Genomic DNA, 21,339 nt, shown 5'->3' on the forward strand with positions numbered 1-21,339 from the left:
CCACTGCAGTAACTGGAGCTGTGTGAACATGAATGTGGGGATCAAAAACATTCAGAACAGTGTATGTGGCAAAATGATCTCAACTCAAGGTTTACTAGATTTTTTTTTTTAACTTTCCGTAGGTGGGAGGTCTCAAACCCTTCCTCAGTTCTAACAAGCTGTAGATACGTAGTTCGAAGTTTAAAGCTTGGAAGAACCCAGTTAGTAGACTGAGCTGAGATTAGTTCTTCACAAATGTTTTTCTGTACTCCTCATCACCATGGAACTGGTTTAGTATGGTACTGTCTTCTTCATGAAAATTAATAAATTAGTAACCCAAATAACTAAGTCTCTTCAATTCAGGGATTTTACATTTTAATCTGAAGCACTGATTTATCAATAAAATGTCGTAACACATAAACCAAGTCAAATATTTTTGCTGAGAAGCAGATGAGCCAGTAAGAGTCCAAACTCCGCAGTGTGCAGTCATGTGGTGACACTCCTCACTCAGACTGAATAGGTTGGATGCTTGTGACCTAAGTGTGTAATGGTAATGTGTGACTTTGTGGCTCATGTTATTATCAACCCTGATCTGTCCAAATAGATAACTATTTAACAAACCCTACTTTCACAGTATCGTCTACCATGTGTTCACATACGTATAGACTTCTAACAGTGATAAAACCACAGCTCAAAAAGAATCTGAAAATAAAGAAGCATAACTGATCAAAGAAAACCTACTTTTAATGCTTAAGCGAGGATGTGAGACATGCACAAAGCCTACAAAGCTATAAGCAGATAGTGGGGTGGAGGGCGAGTAAGCAGCCACAGGAAATGGCAAGACCCAGACCACTGGGTGGTGGATATCATCTCCAGTGCCACTCATTCTCTGGGGCCAGGAGGCTACTGGGGCTGAGAGAGGCGGGGGGCGGCTTGAATACTAGGGCAGCAGGAAGGTAGGACCACCCCCACGGGACACCAACCTGATCCATTTTTAGGTTTCTGCTCTTGTGTGCACAATGTGAACTTGAACTTCTCTGCTTTCTTAAAATAAGGTGGCAATCTTGGGATTATCTTGAACCTATAGTGAGTGCTGCTGACCTAAATAATGCCTGTTAGCAGGCGGCACAGGCCGAAATGGATCCGGCTGCTAACAGCTGCAGAGGCAAAGTTTTACAGGTCTACAGATTCTGGAGATCAGCAAGAACAAGCAGCAGTGACTTGTTTAGATTTGCACAACTGACTGCTGCTGATTTTCAAATGTATCATGTGTAGATATCTGTACAAGCTCTGTTGGTTGAGCTTCTGCTGCTCAAGCTATGACTATGCATAGACACATGTCCTGCAGCCCTTACAATAAACTAAGGTTGGCTATTTACAGCATGAGTTGGAAAGGTTTAATCTCAAGTTGCAGCAGGGGTGGGGGTGGAGAAGAAAACTACCAATGCCATATGTCATTGAAAACAGGAGGAGGAGTTGTGCTGCTCTGCTAACTTACAATTAGCCTGCTGTCTGAGGGCTGGCAGTGCTGGAAACAGATGGGAGACATGACGAGGTCTGTAAGAGGAGGGGTGAGCAAAGACCGGGCGAGCTAGGAAAGGAGTCAGAGCTAGAACTGGAGTTCAATATGTTGCTGGTTTCTCTGCAGTGTCGTACTATTTTTATTGGACTGCTACGAGCAGGAGAGGGGCACTAGAAGGAGGGATGAAGGAGAGCGGTGCAAGTAGAAAAGTAGCAGCAGGCCAGCGTGAGAGGACAGGACAGAGGGAGTGCAGGCGAGCAGCGTAAGAGAACCATACACTTGCCTTGAGGAGACTGAATGAGAGATACAGGCGAAGAGGAAAGAAAGGAATCTGAAAAAATAAAAAGGACAGAAGAATGATCATCCTAGAAGAAGAGAACTCCTACCCACTGCACCCATTCAAACAAAGGCATTCAAATCAGACTTGAATTTATCCAGCCTTAACAACTCTACATGCTGTACAGAAACTACTTCAAATAAAGACCAGAACATACTACAGTTAACAGAGACGCCCCATGCATAGGCTCTCACTGTTTACATCAGTAAACGTACAATAACTTTAACACATGCACTTATATTTGCTATGCAGGCAAGACCAAGACAGTTTGAAGAAGCAGACAAAGGCATTTCTCACTTTGTTGCTATCATCAAATAAAAGAGCTTCCCATAAAATAACTACAGCCTATAGATAATTTATTCTGCAGTACTTCTTGCATGGCTGATGTTGTTAAACTAGGAACTAGCAGAACACATTTCATGTAAACTGTATGGCCAGAAATATGTGGACAAACTTGTCTGACACACCTGTCCACATACTGGTCTGGGGCTGTTTTTTCATGGTTTGGGCTAGGCCTGGGGGAATCTTAACAGTACAACAAACAATGACAGTTTAGACAATAGTGTTTTTACAACAGTTTGTGTGTGTTTGTCTATTCCTGCTTCAACATGACTCTGCCCCTGTGCACAAATTCAGCTCCTTATAGAATAGGTCTTCCCAGGTTGGTGTGGAAGAACTGGACTGGTCTGCACAGAACCCTGACCTCAACCCCACCCAACACCTCTGGGATAAACTGGAACGTGGACTGTGATCCAGGGCTGATCAGCCAACATCAGCGACGGACATCACTGATGATGTGGCTGAATGGGAGCAAACAGGTTCAAACCTCTGGAGGAAAGCCTGTGTTAAAAGTCCACACAGTCTAAAGGCAGATGTCCATGTGTTTTCAGCCACGCCCCAAGCCCTGCCCACCTGGACCCACCATCCAACCTCTCAGGATTTGGTTTCTCTTCTCTTTGGCTCACTGACTTAAACGTACTCAGATTAAAGCTGAGACTTTGCACTTTAACGCAGTCTTGATCATTTTATTTCAAATTAAATGTGCTAAACAATAAATGTGCAACTGTCCAAATACTAACAGTATTTCTTCAAGTTGTGTAACTTTACTACGTTTGTTTCATGTTTGGAGACGTTACATCTTCCATCCTGAAAACAGCCTCTATCGGGGTAAAGAGGAAGTCACAAGGAGTTCACACCTCAGCCTCCTTGCTCATCAGATGAAGTGGGGGACATCTTGAGTCATGGGTTCGGCTGCATTCACCCAGACGTTCGCTCTGCCTTCCTCACTCAGCTGAAGTGTGCAGACACAGTGGGGGATCGAGGGGGTGGTCGACCAAAACAAGTTCTATCTGGTTTCACTGCAATCCAACATGACATGTCATGTCATCTGGTGTATGACTGTGATATGTGATACATGCCAGCCTGTTCCTTCAACCAGATTTCCCAGATTGCATTTCTCTGTCTCACTGCTAGATGAAACAACACACCCTCACCGGCACAGCCCGTTGCATTGTTTTAACACGGGGAAAATCTCTGTCTGAATGCAGACTGCACAGTTTCAGGTTTACTCAGGGAGGTGCGGCATCTCCCTTCACTTCACCTCTACTGGAGATTGTACAGGCTGAGCAGGCTGGGGTTGGTGTGCCCTGCTGGTGCAACATTCCTCCACTCAGATTAATTCTGCTGTCACTCTGAACGCACCACACCTTCACTCTTCATCTATAATACAAGCTCTTAAATCTTTCTTGTTCTTCCAGAGGCAAACTGATGAGGGTATAGTTAAGAAGGGTGAAAAAAGATGATAGAAACTAAAAAAAAACTACACATAAATATGAAATTAAAATAAAAATTAAAAACATGCATAAATTTCATGGTAAAAAACATGACATTGGATAATTTGAACAACACAGGTCACTATAAGTATAATAAACTATGTAAATTATGTGAATAGGTCTTTTCTGTGAAATGCAACAAGCTTTGTGTTGGAATCTGTCTGATGTGAAGCTGTGAAATCAAATTAGGAAATCAGAGGAAAGTACTGAACGGTATTACACCAAACTTGGTGGAAGGATGGGACACAAGTCAGAGAAGAATCCATTACATTTTGGGGCAGATCTGGATCATGACTGTGAATTTTTATTTTTGCGAGTCTGGTGTATGTTGTTGTGCTCTCCGAGTTCTCTGCTACTGTAAAACTGCATGATGTTAATTCTGGGGGCAGGAACCAGCTGAAATCACATCTAACCTGATAAACACACACCTGATACAGGTGTGATAACAAACTGTTCCCTATTTACAATCACAAAAACAGTGCGAAAGAAAAAAGTGCGTTGTGAAAGAAAGATGGCCGACTCTTCAGCTCCTAAAGTTCCACTTTTTTTTACCAGCTAGTCTCTACAGCAGTCTACTGTTTGCTTTAGCTGCTTGCTGCTGCTGGAAGGAGGTTGATAAAATTAGAATTAGTGGACCATTAAAAACCAAAACAATGAGCTAAAGGAGGCTGAACAGCTCAGTAGTTCTGAGGAGGAACAGCAGAGTTAGTAGGGCTGGGTAACTCTAACAGGATTAGAGTGTATTCATAGTTTTGTATAATAAAATACCTATTGAGAGCAGTAAAATTGATGTTTAGAGAATTTAATAATTAATCAGATTTATTATATTCAAACAGGGAGTGAGAGAACAGTCGCTGTGATTCACCATCATCAGTCCTGCCCTCTGTTATCCTCTCTCTTACAGTGCATTCACTACGACATAGTGGGCTGTATCTGGCTCTTTATAAAGCTGTAGTCTGAGACTGACGCTGTGTTCAGCACATAACTCACATACTCTGCTCTGAATGGACAGCACAACTATCAGCTTTCCCTCCAGTTTGTTTAAAGTAAAAGAAACTTTAAAGTTCCTTCATGTAGTGGTGTACAGTGTTAAATGACTGTGCTTCTATTTCTGCTTGAATCAATGATTGGCCATGATTGGCTCTCGTCTGGCTGTCATAAAGTTGAGTCTGTTGGGCTCAGTGGGGGGCACTAGGCTGCAAGTCCAGATCTTGTTCACAATCAACAGCAGCTGTTGCTGCACTAGCATTTTGAACCACTGGTCACTGAGCCGGATCACAGCTGTGTAGAAGGGAGAGCTGTCATGGAGGGACAGATGCCGACGCTGTTGTGTTACACGACACACCTCTGGTTCTGGCATGCCATCTGAAATCAAACAGCAATATAACAGGATCTCCAGAGCCTTTTATACAGAGATCCCACCATAGTGCCATTAAGAAGACCCCTTGTTATCCCGTGTTTGCTTGTTTACACTGAACCAAGCAAAGTGGGCTTATTGCCTCCTCTGTGATTCTAGATAGCATGCCGACGATCAGGCAGAATGAAGGCACAACATTTCTGCCTTGAACAGGCTGTTTCTAAAAGACTTGTCTGTGTTCCAAATCTTCAGCTCCGCTTGTTAAATCTGTCACTGGCAAACATCAGCTGAAAGTCACCTTTGTCACTTTGGCCTTGGACATCTCGGGCTTGTGTGTTGGTGGAAGTGATGATGCAGGGCTGGGTCTACTGCCACGCCTGCCATTCCTGCCCTGGTGCTCCAGCTATCCTGCACCATCCACCCCTGAGGGCTATCTGATTGCCTCTGTGACCTCAGTGATATGGTCCGCTCCAGCAGGGAGAGCGGGGGGGGGGGGCTCGTCTTGGCAAGACAAGTGGAGAGAGGGGGAGGCTGAAGGAACTCTGTGTTCTTTGAAGTGTATGTTTCACTTTCACTGTCTTTACACTGAGCTCCTGTCGTGATCAGTGAATCAAAACGTTTGTTATTCAAGAGAATTACAACGAATGATATAAGAATGGTCACAAAGGTCACATCCTGCATGTAACCTACTTTTCCAATCAGATTGCAGGTTAAGGAAGGAAATGCGTTTGTTAGCGTAACTGTGTTTTACTAACTGTGGGACACTCAAGACTACAGTAACTGGAGTTTAGTTAACTTATCAAAATGATGAAATAAATCAGTGCCAGAGGAAAATAACACAATGCTCCTGTTTTCTTCAGTGAACACTGAAAGTGACGGGAGCGAATGACGCCTCCTGTAAGATAAAGGTTAGTCTGCTCATATTAGAACATTCCTATGAGGAAATATGAGCCTAGAGACCACTGTGACATCGGTTATCAAACACAGAGCTCAGGATTAATGTTGAGTGTTGGATCCCCGCAGGTCTGATCTGTGTTATTAAGTTTAAAATACTAACGTAAAAAAAACAAAAACACTTTAAACTGTTCATGAGATTACCCATAATGCAGCGACACAGAAATTGATTCCATGGCGTACTTCCCCGGAAAATCTGATGCAATGTAATTTGAGAAATTAGGTCCTCAGTCTGAAGTGTGCCACTTCCTTTGTGACTAGTGCCACTCATCAGCCTGCAAGTCAAGTGAAATGGGCTCACCTACAGAAACAGGCTGCAAAGACGGAGCAGGCCGTCTTCTATCAGTTACATCCACAGACAGAAAAATAAACTTGCTGCAGATTATTTTTGTTGTGCTGTGGTAATGTACATTATGTTCAATTTATCAAGAGAAAAGCCATCTGTCTAAACAGTCAAAAACCTGTTGACAGATGAATCCATAACAATTAAAGCTGAAAAATCCTTTCATCATAATAATTAAAAAACTTAAATTTTGTTGGTTTTATTTATTTTATTTTGTTATAAAAGTACAGATATTTCTTGTGTATAAAAGTTGAAAAAAGTGACATCCATTGTCAACTTAAACAAATTAGGAAGGTTAAAAGATCCCATCTGTAAACATCATCTTTCCATGTGACGCTGAGGCTCAGAGGGTCCATAGCCCATATCTGAGGTGACTCAGCTTTGCTGTAATGATTAATGTTTGTGGAAGGCAATACCTTATCTCTCAAGGAATGTTAATAAAAAAAAAGATCATACTGAGTTTGGTCAGAGCATTCATAGCCATGATTTCTGGTGTCTGCCAGAGAAATTTTAAATTAAGAAAGTTAGGTCTGTGTAGCTAATACCACAGCTGTACCTTCTTCATACAAGATACAGGGACTTCTGTTCACTGAATGAGCCCCAAGCTAAACCAAACAGCCCTGTATCAAATATTATTAGGCACCAAAATTTCCAAACTTGGTCATGGCTGCTAATTTTCTGAGACAAAAATGGAGACTTTTGATAAACAGACTAGATTGATACTAAAATAGATTATAATTTGGTAACAAATTTTCAATCATATGGTACATGTCATAACTGTAAACATGGTTCTAAATGTCTGATTTGAAATTGCATTGATAGTTCATTTGTAGTAAATTGTATTTAATTTTTGCCTCCTTCTCCTGAATGATAACAACTTAATGGCCGAAATGAAACCCTGAAGCATCATGTGCCACACCCTGCCTTATCCAGCTGATGCCAACAGCCACATGTGCTTTAATTCTTCAGCTACAATCCCTTTGATCAACCAAACATGGCTTTGAAGGATTTTCAAATGGCTCTCGTGTGGTGGCTGATTGAGCCATGGCGTTCAGATCAGAAAGATTAACCCACACAGAAACACACAGATGCTCACTGGTGGTGAAGCTGCCACCCCCTGACACACAATAACCTGTCAATAAGGCCCTGGGAGACAACACTGGTCTTTTGTTATAATTAGGCTGTCTAGACTGTAACTACGAAGTCTAGAACAAAAACCGTAATGAGTTATTAGACAGAAAATAATGATGGCAGTGAAGCTCCTCAGTCTTGATGTTTTGTTCTGGGAATGATTACTAGTATCAAGACGACACAAAATGTGCAATGCGCCTTTAAGAGGTCCTCCCTTCACTGGCAGTGGCCCAGTAACAATGCATCTGCAGTGCAGGGCATTGCAACATTTAGCACCGATAACGCTTTGTCACCACAAACGTTACTGTAAAAACTCGTGTAATGTTTCTTTACTCATACAAAAACAAAACATACCCACTTCGAAGAGCATGACGTAAGACTACATTAGCAGTCATTACGATACGCATTTAAATCGGCTAACATCAAATGCACTGAGCAGCACGTATTTGGACATTTTTTCCCAAGCAGTCGCCATACAATATAATTAAAACGCCACTCAGTTGCTAACAGTATCGATCCATAATTATCATTGTTTCGCTGCTTAGCTGACCATTTGGCCGGCCGATTATATTGTTCAGTAATGTCTTAACTCATGCTCTTCCAGAGCGGCTGCAGACTGTGCCTTCGCCTTTTAGCAAGGCGGCGTAGTTACAAATGACAGATTCATCAAAAAGGTTTTGTTTGGCGTTATCGCCGTAGATGAAGACAGCCGGGTGTACTGTGGGAAGGCCGAAGCTAAATAACGTTAGGTAGCCGGATATGTTGACTACCACAGGTGTTTCTCGTCATAGCTGAATCCAGCTTAAATAACCAGACACAGGCCAACAACACACAGAATGAAAAAAGGTTTTCGGCATTACAGTGCATACAGTTCTATGGACATGGCATGATAACCTGTAAAAATCATTAATATGTCTGTAAATAAGAAAAACGAAACTGATATGGCTTAATGATAATTCACAGTAAAACATGAAGTTAAAATTAATGTTAAAACTAACTAGCTAACTTAACGTTATCTCTTACCGGATAGCTTTGATTCTTTGGCAGCAGAATTTTGCCCATCGGCAAACCCTTGTGACGATGATATCTGGGCGGACTGAGTCATTGGATCCATTTTACTGTAGTTTCAAAACAACTGCACAGAGGCGGTGAAATATCTGTCGTCTCGATTGAAATTCTTATACTGTCCCTTGAAGGTGTGTATGTCGTCTGACTTTCCTCGAATTTCCCCAAGAGCGGGACTCGGATGCTCACCTTAACGCAACGTCCGAGCACTGAGGGAAAGGCAGAGATGGAGGGAAACAAGGCGGACTATGGAGGAGGGGTAAAAACATGATGCGTTCAAAGTCTCCATTTAGGCTCCAATATCTCCAACTTCAACCTCATGACTAGGACCTATCCCTTCGTTCAAGTATGATAACATAAAACCATCGAAGTACATATATAATATTATAATTTTAAGATATGTATTATATATATTATAAACTCCTGTGTTAGTAAAATCAAATTGTACTAAACAGAATTTGTCATTTGGATGTGACGTCTATACTTGTTATAGAAATATTCGACAGCGCTTGAAGGCAGCAGGAGGAATATTCTTGAACACAGACACCATGTTATGTACCTGGTCTGAACAAAAGTGGGATTTTGTATTTCGGCCATTAGCTCTTGTGTTACTCGGAGGCTGCACTGTATGAATTCTGAGTAAATGTTACCAAAAAGTTCCCATTTAATAATTAATTAGTAATTATAGGTTGAATACATAAGGGGTGTGTGTGAGCTGTTTGTAAAAAATAAAAATACAGCCAGCCACGCTGATAAAATAGTTTTGAATAATAATGAAGATGCGTTCATCAAGATTTTATATAATTCTAAACTGTTTTTTTACTGTAGCCTGTTTTCCATTATGTAATGTTTACCTTTGTTCAATTTACAGGCACATAAAAGCAATCATGCTGCCCTCTACTGGGAGTGTTTGGGAATAACATACTCTGAACTACATTTCCCAGAATACATAAGAGGGGCTCGTGCGCGCAGTGTCTTAGATCTACAACCATGGGCATGGGCCTATCAGCGTTCAGCAGCCAGTGACAGCGACCTACGTGTCGTTGTGAGATCTGCGCTGCTACGCAAACGTACACATCGGTAACACATTTGGATAGACTGAAGTGCGCGGCAAAAGAAGGGGGACACAAACAAAAACATGTGGCTGAGGCTTTGAGAAAACAGGTACGTGGTCTCTCATAGACTGGTCAAATGTTGGGTTGGTGGGAGCTTAGAGTGAGTTCGCGCTGCGGTATATTGTGGGAGTGCTAAGGTGGATAGGCGTTATGTAAAAGTAGTGAGTTCAGCTAACTAGCAGCTCGTTAGCTTGTTAGCTACCTCTGACAACAGTCGTCATTCAGCCCGCTGCTCACCAGCTATTTGTCACAGTGTGGGCTGACTCTCTGGTTCATCTTATTTCACTACTTTATAGCTCGCCTGTTCAAACAACTTGGTATTCACACAGCGAACTAACACCGACACTAACCCTACATTGATAGCTAACATTAACTTAACTTAACTTTAAGAGGTTAGCTAGTTAGCCTAGAACAGCCTCCCGGCTAGCGAGTTAATTCATCTAAGTGAGTATTTCGGTTTCTACTGAAAGATCCAGTCGGTGTGATGCTGCGCAGACATTGTGGCGTATTAACCGGAATGGCCAACTTCAAAGAGCTTTGTTTGCAGTTTTGTATTGAATGGACTCGTGTAGCAGTGGGAGTGCCCCGCCCACCAGAGCGCCATATAGCCCATGTTATCGGCATTGATGTAACCAGCATTATGCAACGAGTCAGGCTGCTCAGCCAAGGGTCAGTGTCTGGGCTGTCTTATTTGTTTACCGTGTGGTAGTTGTAATAAAATGAGTGAAATTGTTATTGCTGAGATCTGTAATGGGATTTTGTTATTAATCCCGATATGTTTCCATACACAGGGACAGTACACCATGTTGTATACAATATAAGAACGTTACTTTGCTTTGAAGGGACACAATGGTGAAACTTGCATAAGCAAACAGTGTTTAATACTTAGTATATGTTTATTGTATCTGATTGTATTACTTTAAAGAATATCCTGAAGTAAGCTGATACAACACAAGTTTAAATAAACAAATATGGCTATGTAGTCCTTTTTCCTATGCAACGCTGAAATCATTTTTACAGCCATGTCGGTTTTTAATGGGTCTATGGTAAAATTTACATTTTGTGCATTTACAGCTTATTACTTTATTTTATGTATTTGCACAGAAGTTACAGTAAAATACTGCACAAAGAAATTAAATGTGCGGAAGAGGAAGGAAGCTCAGAGGGCTTAAATAAAGTCCTCCCCTTCATTTCAACAAGTCATTAAAACATGCTACATAAAGCAGTAAAACATCAAAAAGACAAAAAACATGAAGAGTAGAAAAGAAAAGAAAAAAATAACAATGATAAATCAAGACTTTAAATGTGCTAGAGATGTAATACATGCTAAGTGACACAAAAAACAACAATAAGATCTTACAAAGAAGAAAATGTTCTAGTGTTTAAATTGAGAATTTTTAAGGAGAAATCAAAACATTTGAATGTGAATGTGATAAACTGTATTTACTCTTGTGCCATCCTAAACCAACAGTGATGTCTCTTACTAACAAGTATTATGTGTTTGTATGCGAGGCCTGTAAAAGCCTGTAATTGTCCCATACCTACTAAAAACACATCCTGCGTCACACGGTTGCACTGGTTGAGATGTTCCTTCATCACCATGAACATACACTATAGTTTATTTTTACTCAGTCCCACACACATCATCTTTCTTATCTGCCAGTGGAAGTAGTTCCCAATAAATACACTGTTTCCTCCTATTTTAATAATGTTTACTAAAAGCTGCAGTGACCAGCTGTTTTAGGAAATGACTAAGCCTTCTTTATAAATGAAATTATATATTTGTGAGCCGTCTACATCTTCAGTATCTCTTTAGAGATGAGAGCCACAGACAGGGTGAGGAAGTCAGAAAGTATAGAATCGTAAAAATATAGAAGCATGCCTCCCTCGTCCCTGTTTGACTTGTTCTGCAGCATCAGTGTGTGATACTGAGGTTTAATGAACTGACTGCTCTGTAACGTTCAGTACTGCAGGTGAGGAGAACATCTGGCTTGTGACTGACAGTCGACACCATGGGTTTACACTCAGCCCAGAAGAAGCACTTTCCCCTGCGGGGGATTGATGGCGTGGTTCAGCTGTTTGATGCTGAGCTCCGCAAGTCTGAGCCAGACCTGGCCCTTCTTTCCTTGGTTCTGGGTTTTGTTGAGCACTTCCTGGCTGTGAACAGAGTCATCCCCATAAACGTTCCAGGAGTACGGTTTGAACCTCTGGAGCCAGACTGTCCCACCTCCTGCTTCCCCACAGTGGAGCTGGGCATGATCTCTGCACTGTACGAGCGCTTCACGGCCCAGATCCGTGGGGCGGTGGACCTGTCCCAGTACCGGAGGACTGCTGCAGGGTCCAGCAGGGAGCTGGTGAAGAAAGTGTCAGATGTGATCTGGAACAGTCTCAGCCGCTCGTACTTCAAGGACCGGGCCCACATCCAGTCCCTCTTCAGTCTCATCACTGGTACAGTGTTACATTTAGTATCATGAAATGAATGTATGTTTAATTTTTCTGAAGAGAGTTTAGACTGAAATTGGAGTTAGTGTCATACTGAATGAAATTAAAATAATTCTTAATTAAATTTAATCCAGGTACCAAATTGGACAGCTCTGGGGTGGCGTTTGCGGTGGTGGCAGCCTGCCAGGTCCTCGGTCTGAAGGACGTCCACCTGGCTCTGTCCGAGGACCACGCCTGGGTGATTTTTGGCAAAAACGGCGAAGAGACAGCAGAAGTCACCTGGCATGGAAAGGGTAACGAGGACCGGCGAGGACAAACAGTCACAGCAGGAGTGAATGAGAAAGTGAGGACCTACCTTCATCGTCCTCATAAGATGATGAAGCACTGTCTCAGAACTTAAAGAAACCCCCAACATTGTTCAAAGTTCACCAACAGAAACAGTTAATAAAAATGTGAAGTGCACCAGCATTTATTCATATATACAACAAATCCTCAGTCAAATCAAAGAGAGTTAAAGTCTACTGTTCATATAACAACAGGTTTGAAAGGTGCAGCTTTACACATGATTGATTTATAGATGTCAGTTTGAGACACAACGGACAAAACCAGGAGAGGAGAAAAACATGCGACCACATGTGTCTGAGGCTCGTCTCCTCCTGACAGAAATATGGCAGGTTAATAAAGATGTGACTCATAAAGAGATGACTGAGAAATGTGTCAGCTGCTTGTCTAACGGCATTTAAGCTGTTACTTGTTCTCTTGGTGGTAACATGAACCATCATCTGCCTGTAGATGTGGGGATTTTCCCCTGTCATTTAGGAGGTGAAAATGGGTTAAAGCAGAGGTGGGTTGAGTTCCTGTCGTCCATGGTTCTAGTCGTTCCACCTTAAAAATTCATTGAATTGTTGTGGCCCCACAGCACTTTTCTATTTTTTAGTAATATGAGCAGGGTGTCCCAGTATGAAAGACCTAATGATTGACCTATTCAAACAGACTGATGTATGATGTTTACTTCCTGTCCTGTGTGTTTGTGTCTCTGCAGAGCTGGCTCTACCTGAAGGGCTCCTACATGAAATGTGACAGAAATATGGAGGTGGCCTTCATGGTCTGTGCCATCAACCCCTCACTGGACCTGCACACTGACAGCTCTGAGCTCCTGCAGCTACAACAGGTGAGCACTAACACCTGTATTGTGCAGAGAGTTGTGTATTATCTGTTAATCTGATCTACCCTCAGTGCACTGCAGCTTTCAGGAAATGTCAGAGAATCAAAAAATCTACATTGTGATGTTGTTACACGTGTAACATTTTTTATAAATTCCCATCATCTTTCTTATATGTCATGCAGTGCAGTGTTTAAAAATATATTTTCCATCATAATTACTTTAATTTTACAATTGTACACTTTTTATTTTGTATTTCCCCCCCAAAAAACAGGTTTACAGTTTTCATCCAACCCAAACATCACCAAGACTTAATGTGTGGTAGTGATGGTTGTACCATCCCAGTCAGACCTTAGACATTTTATAGAGAAATGTTGGAAACTGTCAGAACCAGACTTTGCTTCTCTGTGTGTCTCTGAACACAAGTGAAATAACAGTCACTTTTTATTTCCTGTCACTTCAGTGTTGATTTTTTTAAGCTGTAAACATCAGTGAAACTCAACATTTCCTACAAATGTGTCAGATTAACAGCCACAGGAAAAGGAGGAATGATAACCTTTGATCTTTTTTAGGCTTTTAATGTGAAAAATCTCTGCAGGAAATTAGTCATTGACAGTAGCGGTAAAAGATCCAGTGAGTCGGTGTGTTTGTTGTGAGAAAAGAAAGTGAGTATGACCTGACTGTGTTGAACTGTTTTTTGTAAAGAGGGCAGGCGAACGTGGAAGGAGTGGTGTTTGTATTCACAGTTAACAGCATCAATAATTAGTGGTAATCTGCTATAATAGTCATATAAAAGAAGGAAAATAGAAACAAAGGCCTGGGACTGTATCACAGAAACTGCCTGACTTACAGGTCCTATCTTACCTGTTACCATGGTAATTAGGGTCCATGTTCCTTTTCTAACTGAAGACAGAAGAAGTGTTTTACATGAGCTTCCTAATGTCCTAGAATCTTAAATAAGATCTCTTTACTTTAAGAGAAATGTTAATCTGTCCTTTCACTTTTTCAACACTTCGCTAACTTGTTTCATCCATATCACTGCTTTTTTATTACCTTTATACAACAACAAAATGTATAAAGGTATAAAAAATGTAGGATCTTATTCATTAAGAGGCTCATTACTGACCCTAACGATGTTTTATGACAAAAGGCGCGTTAGCAGATCTATTATCCTGCACTTAGCCGAGCAGCTACAACCGGCTCAACCAGCTGTCTGACTAATGTACTTTGTTTTGTTTAGTTTTTTTTGTTTGTTTTTTGCAAATGATTTTCAGAGTAAAGTGTCCCTTTCTGTACCTTTCAATGAAAAATCTAAAGGATTACAAAAATAATTGAGATGAGACGAGAGAAGTACCATTGGTTGCGAGGTAACAGACATTTAAGTTGATTAACTGATGTTGGATTGAGTGTTTAGGATTTCCTAAACTGAGATTAGATATGATTCATAAAGTTAGTCAGGATTTAATATCAGCTGGACAAAACTCCTCTCATACTCTTCATATCTTAACTTCAGACTTAAGTCAGGAAGTTTCTGTCATACAACACCTGGTTCTCTGCTGTGCAGGTAAATAAAGCTCCTGACCACTATATGAGAATCTGTGGAAAGTGACTTTAGAGTTTTGACCATCAGTGATAAAGTCTCAGCTTGTTGGAAACACTCGTGGTGCTCAGCTCTTACCGCCTTGTGTTACACTTCCTGTTCTTTGTGTTGTTGAACAGAAACTCCTGTGGTTGCTGTATGAACGAGGCGACCTGGACAGGTGAGTCTGAAGTAATGAGGGAAGGAATGACGTATGATGAATGTGATGAATCTCCACTGCAGACATTTCACTTGTTAACTGTGGGAAGTCATTATCCTCCTCCTCTCTTGCTTTGTGTACCAGGTATCCCATGGCCATGGGCACTCTGGCAGACCTTGAAGACCAGGATCCGATCCCAGGGAAAGAGAGCCCCCTGAAAATCCACCTCAAGGTGAGTGTTAGAGGGGTTCACAGGTCACACAGCTTGTAGCATATAAAGGCTTTTATTGGCTTTACTATTTCCTAAAATATTAAATATAGCAACATGAGAGACGCATTTTAAAATATTATGTCACCTCATCTTTTATGGAAACAGTTGTATGAACAACATCACACTTGCACTAACCAAAACCAGCCTGATGGGGCAGCTCCTCCATCAGTTACTCTGTTGTTAGTGGGTGTTACCCTGCCTCTAATGTGACATTGTCCACAGTGAAGGATATGGGGGTGATACAGAAGACCAGGGTGTTTCATGGGGAGTCATATTCCTGTGTCTGTGTCTCTCAGGCTGTGAGTTCTGCTCAGAAGCACTACAACAACGAGCACATCTACCCCTACATGTACCTGGCTGGGTTCCACTACAGACACAGGGACGTGCGGGAAGCTCTGAGGGCCTGGGCCGAGGCTGCTCAGGTCATGCAGGAGTGAGTTCACGCTGCTTTCACACACCACAGGAGACAGAGAGGCTGTGAGAGTGATCAACTCCTCCATGTGCAGCAGAGCCACAGTGCTGACGGCTGTGGAAAGTGTAGCCAGATAGAAAATGGTGAAATGTCTCTGTTGTTGGTCATTTACTTTTTGATTGAGTCGGCAGAGGACCGTGAGTCAACACTTACACTGCACAATGATCATACATATTTGATGACATCATTTAAATGTGGAGCACGATAACAGCAAATGTCTGATGGTGATTAGTTTTATATTTATGCTGTTTTCAAACTGGGATGAAGAGAACATTATATTCTCTCTGTTCAGAGGCTTTATGTCACACTGTCACTTAACCAAGAATAACAAAAACAAATGACATAATGACCTGAGAGGTAGAAGAAAATACCACAGTAGAGCTGAATGATATGACATCCAATCCATATCATGATTATTTCAAACTTTACCTCTATTATGATTAATCATCAATTAATTTGGCGTTTATCAGTCTTCTTTCTTTTTTTTTTTTTTTTTTTTGGAGTTGTGAACTCTATATGGAGCAGTTAGGGCTGAAACGATGCCTTAAGAAACTCGATTAACCCGATTAATAAAAGTCATTGAGGCAAATTCTTTGCATCAAAGCTTTGTTTAATCCATATGGAGCTCAGTGTCAAAGTTCAAGATAAAACAGTTGGTTTTACACTACATCACAGCAAAAATAGCCAGACGTTAGTATTACAGTTTAAATTTTAACCATAACCTTTCTTCATTACTGTGGTTAATTTGATTCGCATTAGGCTCTGTAGCATCAACCACCAACAGTCTCCAGACACATGATGAGCTCCACCTGCTGCTGTTTTTACAACAGAGCTTCTGTGTGAACATGTTGATGAGCCAACAGCAGCACCTCAGCCTCAGTCACTTCACCAGATGGACACTAGAGGGCGGTAAACACCAGGCTGTCGCCCCGGACTTCTACTACATACATGAGAAAATGTAGAAGAAGACAAAAATGAGTGTAACAACTGTCTTACCCCTGAAAATAAGTATTTCAACAAAGTGAGGTGACAGTGGAGTTTGTTCCCTGTGACACCTCCCCCACAGAGGAGCCCAGTCCCTGTGGGTCTGACAGGGTGTGGTGTTAGAGCCAGGAAGTGTCCGGCTCTGCATCCTCACTCTGTCTCCTCCTCCTTAAACACTGTTCATGAGCCACAGCTAAAAATACCAACACACTGACCCACCACACATTCCCTTCACATCTCTCAGCTTCCTCTTCCTGCTCCCCCATTGTTCCTCAGCATCAGACTCCCCTCTGTGCACCATCTCGTGTGTGTGTGTGTGTGTGTGTGTGTGTGTGTGTGTGTGTGTGTGTGTGTGTGTGTGTGTGTGTGTGTGTGTGTGTGTGTGTGTGTGTGTGTGTGTGTGTGTGTGTGTGTGTGTGTGTGTGTGTGTGTGTGTGTGTAACAGTTGGTTCTTTGTAGTTTCTGCAGCAGGGTTCACTTTCTGTCATGTCTGGACTGCAGTGATGTCCTCTAACACTGCAGCATGCTACAGCTCCATGTCCTCCTCATGTTCTGATTTCTTTATTAACAACTGAGTGAACAGTCATTAATAAGAAATCTAAATTCATACTTTCACTGTCTAACCTCTGCTGAGATTAAACGTCTCCTTTCACCTGCTCCTGCAGTTATAATTATTTCCGTGAGGATGAGGAGATATACAAAGAGTTCTTTGACATCGCAAACGACGTGATCCCCACTCTGCTGAAGGAGACAGCAACTGCAGAGAGTCCTGGGGAGGGAGGGGAGGGAGGAGACGGATCTGACAAGGTGAGTGTTCACCAGGTAGAGGAAGAAGTCAGTTATCTCTAAAGATGGGAGATGTGTGGATGCATTAGAGCTTATTCGCTGTAGCATCATTTCATCTTCTGGTTAAAAACAAACTCAGTGAAAATCATCTTAAGATCTCATTTCCACCTGGTATGATCACGTGACCTTTGTCTGGACACTTTATCTGGATAATCTGGAAAACAGTTCAAATTATAATTTAGATTATTTTTCACACACTAACACACAGACATTTTCACAGTTTTTTAATGATTTAAGATAATAAAACAGTGAGGGAGTGATGATGCAGTTACAGTTATAGTTATAATGACTTATATAATGACTTCCTGTTTACGTTTTAATTTGTTTTTATGGTTCAGCCTGATTTAGTTCATCACTAGCTGTGAATGTAAACGTGAAGCTGCTGTTTGGCTCCACCTGTGTTTCCTGAGCAGAGGAGCAGCTCACCTGTCGCTTCTTGATGAGCAGGTGGAGCTGGATCTTTTAATCTAGCCATTCCCCTAAATTTAGCTTGTTCATTCGAAAACCATAAAGGATGAAACAAAGCTAAGAGGTCGACTGTGTCTGCAGGCTGAGATATGATCGTGATGCGAGTCTGACCACCTCCAGATCTGGTCTGACTGGTCAGGTAACATTCTGATGGTGTTCAGTTACACAGGAGGGTTTCTGTAATCTGGATCAGATAGCCAGATCCAGATCACATGACATCAGGTGGAAACAAGATATAATCAACTTTGTTTTTGTTTTGTTTTTCATGAAAATACACAACACAACAACACAATTTAATGTCGACACAGAATCAAAATGAGCTCATTTCTATGAAAGTAATTTTCACTTTCATCTTCTGAACTAGTTTCACTCACTTTCATAACTCCCTCTGACCCTCCATCTTTCCTTTTTCCAGGAGCATCCCAAACAGGCTGCAGGCTTCTCAGCACTCCAGGACCCAGAATGCTTTGCCCACCTGCTGCAATTCTATGACGGCATCTGCAAATGGGAGGAGGGCAGTCCCACGCCAGTCCTTCACGTAGGCTGGGCCACCTACCTGGTCCAGTCTCTGAGCCGCTTTGAAGCTCAGGTGAGACCCGGAGCAGCTCTGTCTTTGAACATCAGAGTGACTGAAGTAACACACACACACACACACACACACACACACAAACAATGCTTTGTAGCTAAAAACAGTCTGTGGTCTGGTTCCAAAGGTGCGTCAGAAGGTGTCCATCATCACCAAAGAGCCAGAGTCCCAGGACGATGACGACCAGTCCAGTGACGACCCCCGGGAGGGCCGCAGACGAGGCCCCAGGAGGGAGTCCAAGCTGGAGGAGCAGAACTCTCCTCCTCCTCCTGCTGCCCCCACCTCCCCACCCACCCAGCTAGCAGCAGCAGCGGCCGCAGTAGCGGCTGCGACTCAACTCAAAAAGGTGGGCGATGGAGGGGGCCGCCGCCGCTCCTCACAGGGCCTGAGGGGTGGAGACGCTGAAGGAAAACCCAAGTCCCCCAGCCCAGATTCTGCGTCCTCACCCTCGTCCCAGCAGCAGGCGTCCCCCTCCCCGGCCGGTCCCATCGTCGTCTTTCAGAGCGAGAAGATGAAGGGGATGAAGGAGCTTTTGTGCGCAGCCAAGGTGAACTCCAGCGCCATCAAGCTGCAGCTAACTGCCCAGTCCCAGGTCCAGATGAAGAGACAGAAGAGCACGCCCGCCGGGGACTACTCCATGTCCTTCATGAAGCGGCAGCGTAAGTCGCTGTAGGCGCGGCGACTGCTGTGGGAGGAGTTAGAGAATCTGTACAACATACTGTGAAGACGGACACGTGATTACCCCGCCTCTGTTTGACCCTTCTCATCAGAGGTGGTTTTCAGTGAACATCCTCTTAGTTCCCAGCAATAGATCTGAGCTGCACAGATGAAGCTGAGTTTAACGTCACATATCAGGTTTGAACTGAAGGAACATGTCACTGTTTTATTTCCAGGAGCTGCCTGGTTTCATAGATTGTAACCTTCACTCATTAGTTTGTGTTTTAATTGGCAGCCAATTGCACACTGACTAATAACTTCTCATTGACTTTGTTTGTGGATGTTTTGAAGCCAAAGTAACGAGGACGACCAGAACTCAGTACAGACGTGTAAATATCAACCGTTAGGAACCCGTTCATGACTGAAGTGATTAATTTAGGATAGTTACTGTGTAACATTGTCCACCTCTGCTCTATCGACAGCTTCTTTCTTGCTAGCTCTATGTTGCCTTACTTTGCTTTTGCTCTTTTCTAAAGTAGGAGGCCTTTAGTTCTGAGAGTAGCTGAGTCAGGCCAGTTTTTAAGGATTAGAGAAGACCAGGAAGACCATGCACTGTTGAGACAGAGCCACATTAGGTGGCCCTGCTACATCCTATTTGCTTGATGACTTGTGGTTTTTTGTTCTTGTTTTGTATCTGCAAGTAATAAAGACCTGATGACAGTAGAGTGTGATGTGGTCTGATCCTTTGGAATGAGACAGTTTCCTGCATTATTTGTACAGATAATGTGATCAGATCATCATCTAGTAATAGCTATAATCCTTTGTGTCCTCACAGTGTTGGTGGAGAAACTAAGTGATTTAATAACTGGTCCTGTGGCACCAGCTCTTCCAGTAGCTGCTGATGTTCACGATCATTGTCCTGTTGCATCAGCTCAGCAGATTCTCCTGAGCTTCAGCAGGTGGACAGACACTCTGATATGATCCTGAAGAGACCCTGATAAACCATGATGTGGAGCTGTCCAGGTCCAAATCATAATATACATTATCTCAAGGCACTTTACAGGGTCAGGTAGAGACCTTTATTATAGAGAAAAACCCAGCAGTTCCCACAAAGAGCAGCACTTGGTGCCAGGGGGGAGGAAAAACCTCCAACAGAACCAGGCTCGGGGTGGGGTGGGGAGGGTGGTCTTCCATCGACCAGTTGGGTTTAAGAGGAGAAAGAGGGAGACCAGGAACAGCTGTATATACTATAGGTAATGGTGTTATCAATACTAATGACAATAAATAACTAATGATAGTAATAATAATGAGTTGTAGTGGCAAAGTTAATGACATGAAGTTATATGGTATGAATGTAGAGAGAGAGAGAGAGCTCAGTGCATTGTGGGAATCCTCCAGTAGTCTAGGTCTGTAGCAGGATAACTAAGGGATGGTTCAGGACTCACCTGTGTGATGTGTGATGCTCCTCCACCTGCTCCACCTGTGGGAGGAGGTTTTCTGTTTACACCACACACAGAGCTGCAGGTTCTTCATCAGCTCAGCCTCAGTCCATCAGACACGTCCCAGTAGTGTCGTGGAGGTCAGTGATGCAGCAGCTTCCTCTGTGGTCTCCATGGCAACAGAGACGTGAACCAGCTCCTTCAGCTGTGACTCTGAGCCTCTGTTTTGAGCTGTTGGAGTCTCAGCTGGACTTAGTCCTCGTCTAGACCTGAACCATCTCAGTCTAGAGACAGTTTGACTGTGGACTCATCATCATCGGCTCTTCTTCATCCTCAGTCTCTCAGATCTTTGTTGTGAGTCGTTATCTGAGGGTTTAAACATGTTTTCCAGCCACATTGTGGATGTTTGATGTTTTCAATATGGATGAGAACAACACAATGATTTTGTTGTTGTTAAAACAGATTGTGTTTGTTCATTATCGTAACTTCATTCCACAGGGTTCACTTCCTTTTTCTTGTCACTGTATCAGGGCACAAGTTCACAGGTGAGTGACCTGTACACTGTGGAGACTGTACACTGTAAAAAATTTGAACAGGGTTCTTTATCCTGTCCTGGTGGTCCACCTCCTCGGGGCAGG

At 42.6% G+C, this 21,339-nt stretch overlaps 2 protein-coding genes across 5 annotated transcripts in view; one reads left to right on the top strand and one right to left on the bottom strand.

Moving 5' to 3' along the window:
- rtn3 (reticulon 3) overlaps window positions 1-8,756 on the bottom strand; it is a 35,081-nt gene extending 26,325 nt beyond the window's left edge. Inside the window, exons 1-2 of one of the 3 annotated variants that reach the window (XM_071478210.1) lie at window positions 8,479-8,756; window positions 1,785-1,832 (exon numbers count right to left, since the gene is read on the bottom strand). In XM_071478210.1, the coding sequence (XP_071334311.1) occupies window positions 1,785-1,832; window positions 8,479-8,569 (139 nt within the window). In that variant the 5' untranslated portion in view covers window positions 8,570-8,756. The remainder of the gene's footprint in view (window positions 1-1,784; window positions 1,833-8,478) is intronic. The other 2 variants (XM_071478208.1, XM_071478209.1) reach the window with 2 other exon arrangements.
- A 790-nt stretch (window positions 8,757-9,546) lies between these two features.
- Window positions 9,547-19,985, top strand: men1 (multiple endocrine neoplasia I). Of its 2 annotated transcripts, none has more exons than XM_071478211.1 (10): window positions 9,547-9,684; window positions 11,601-12,083; window positions 12,212-12,420; window positions 13,120-13,248; window positions 14,959-14,999; window positions 15,123-15,210; window positions 15,546-15,682; window positions 17,371-17,512; window positions 18,435-18,608; window positions 18,733-19,985. In XM_071478211.1, the coding sequence occupies exons 2-10, from the start codon at window positions 11,648-11,650 to the stop codon at window positions 19,276-19,278; spliced, it is 1,902 nt and encodes a 633-aa protein (XP_071334312.1). In that variant the 5' UTR covers window positions 9,547-9,684; window positions 11,601-11,647; the 3' UTR covers window positions 19,279-19,985. The 2 variants fall into 2 exon arrangements, with proteins under 2 accessions (XP_071334312.1, XP_071334313.1); XM_071478212.1 differs by having other exon boundaries at window positions 9,561-9,684; window positions 11,609-12,083.
- Window positions 19,986-21,339: the final 1,354 nt, after the last annotated feature.

Source organism: Trachinotus anak, unplaced genomic scaffold (genome assembly GCF_046630095.1).
Source record: "Trachinotus anak isolate AG129_WGS33_773 ecotype Australia unplaced genomic scaffold, CSIRO_AGI_Tana_v1 ptg000005l, whole genome shotgun sequence".
NCBI classification, from domain to species: domain Eukaryota; kingdom Metazoa; phylum Chordata; class Actinopteri; order Carangiformes; family Carangidae; genus Trachinotus; species Trachinotus anak.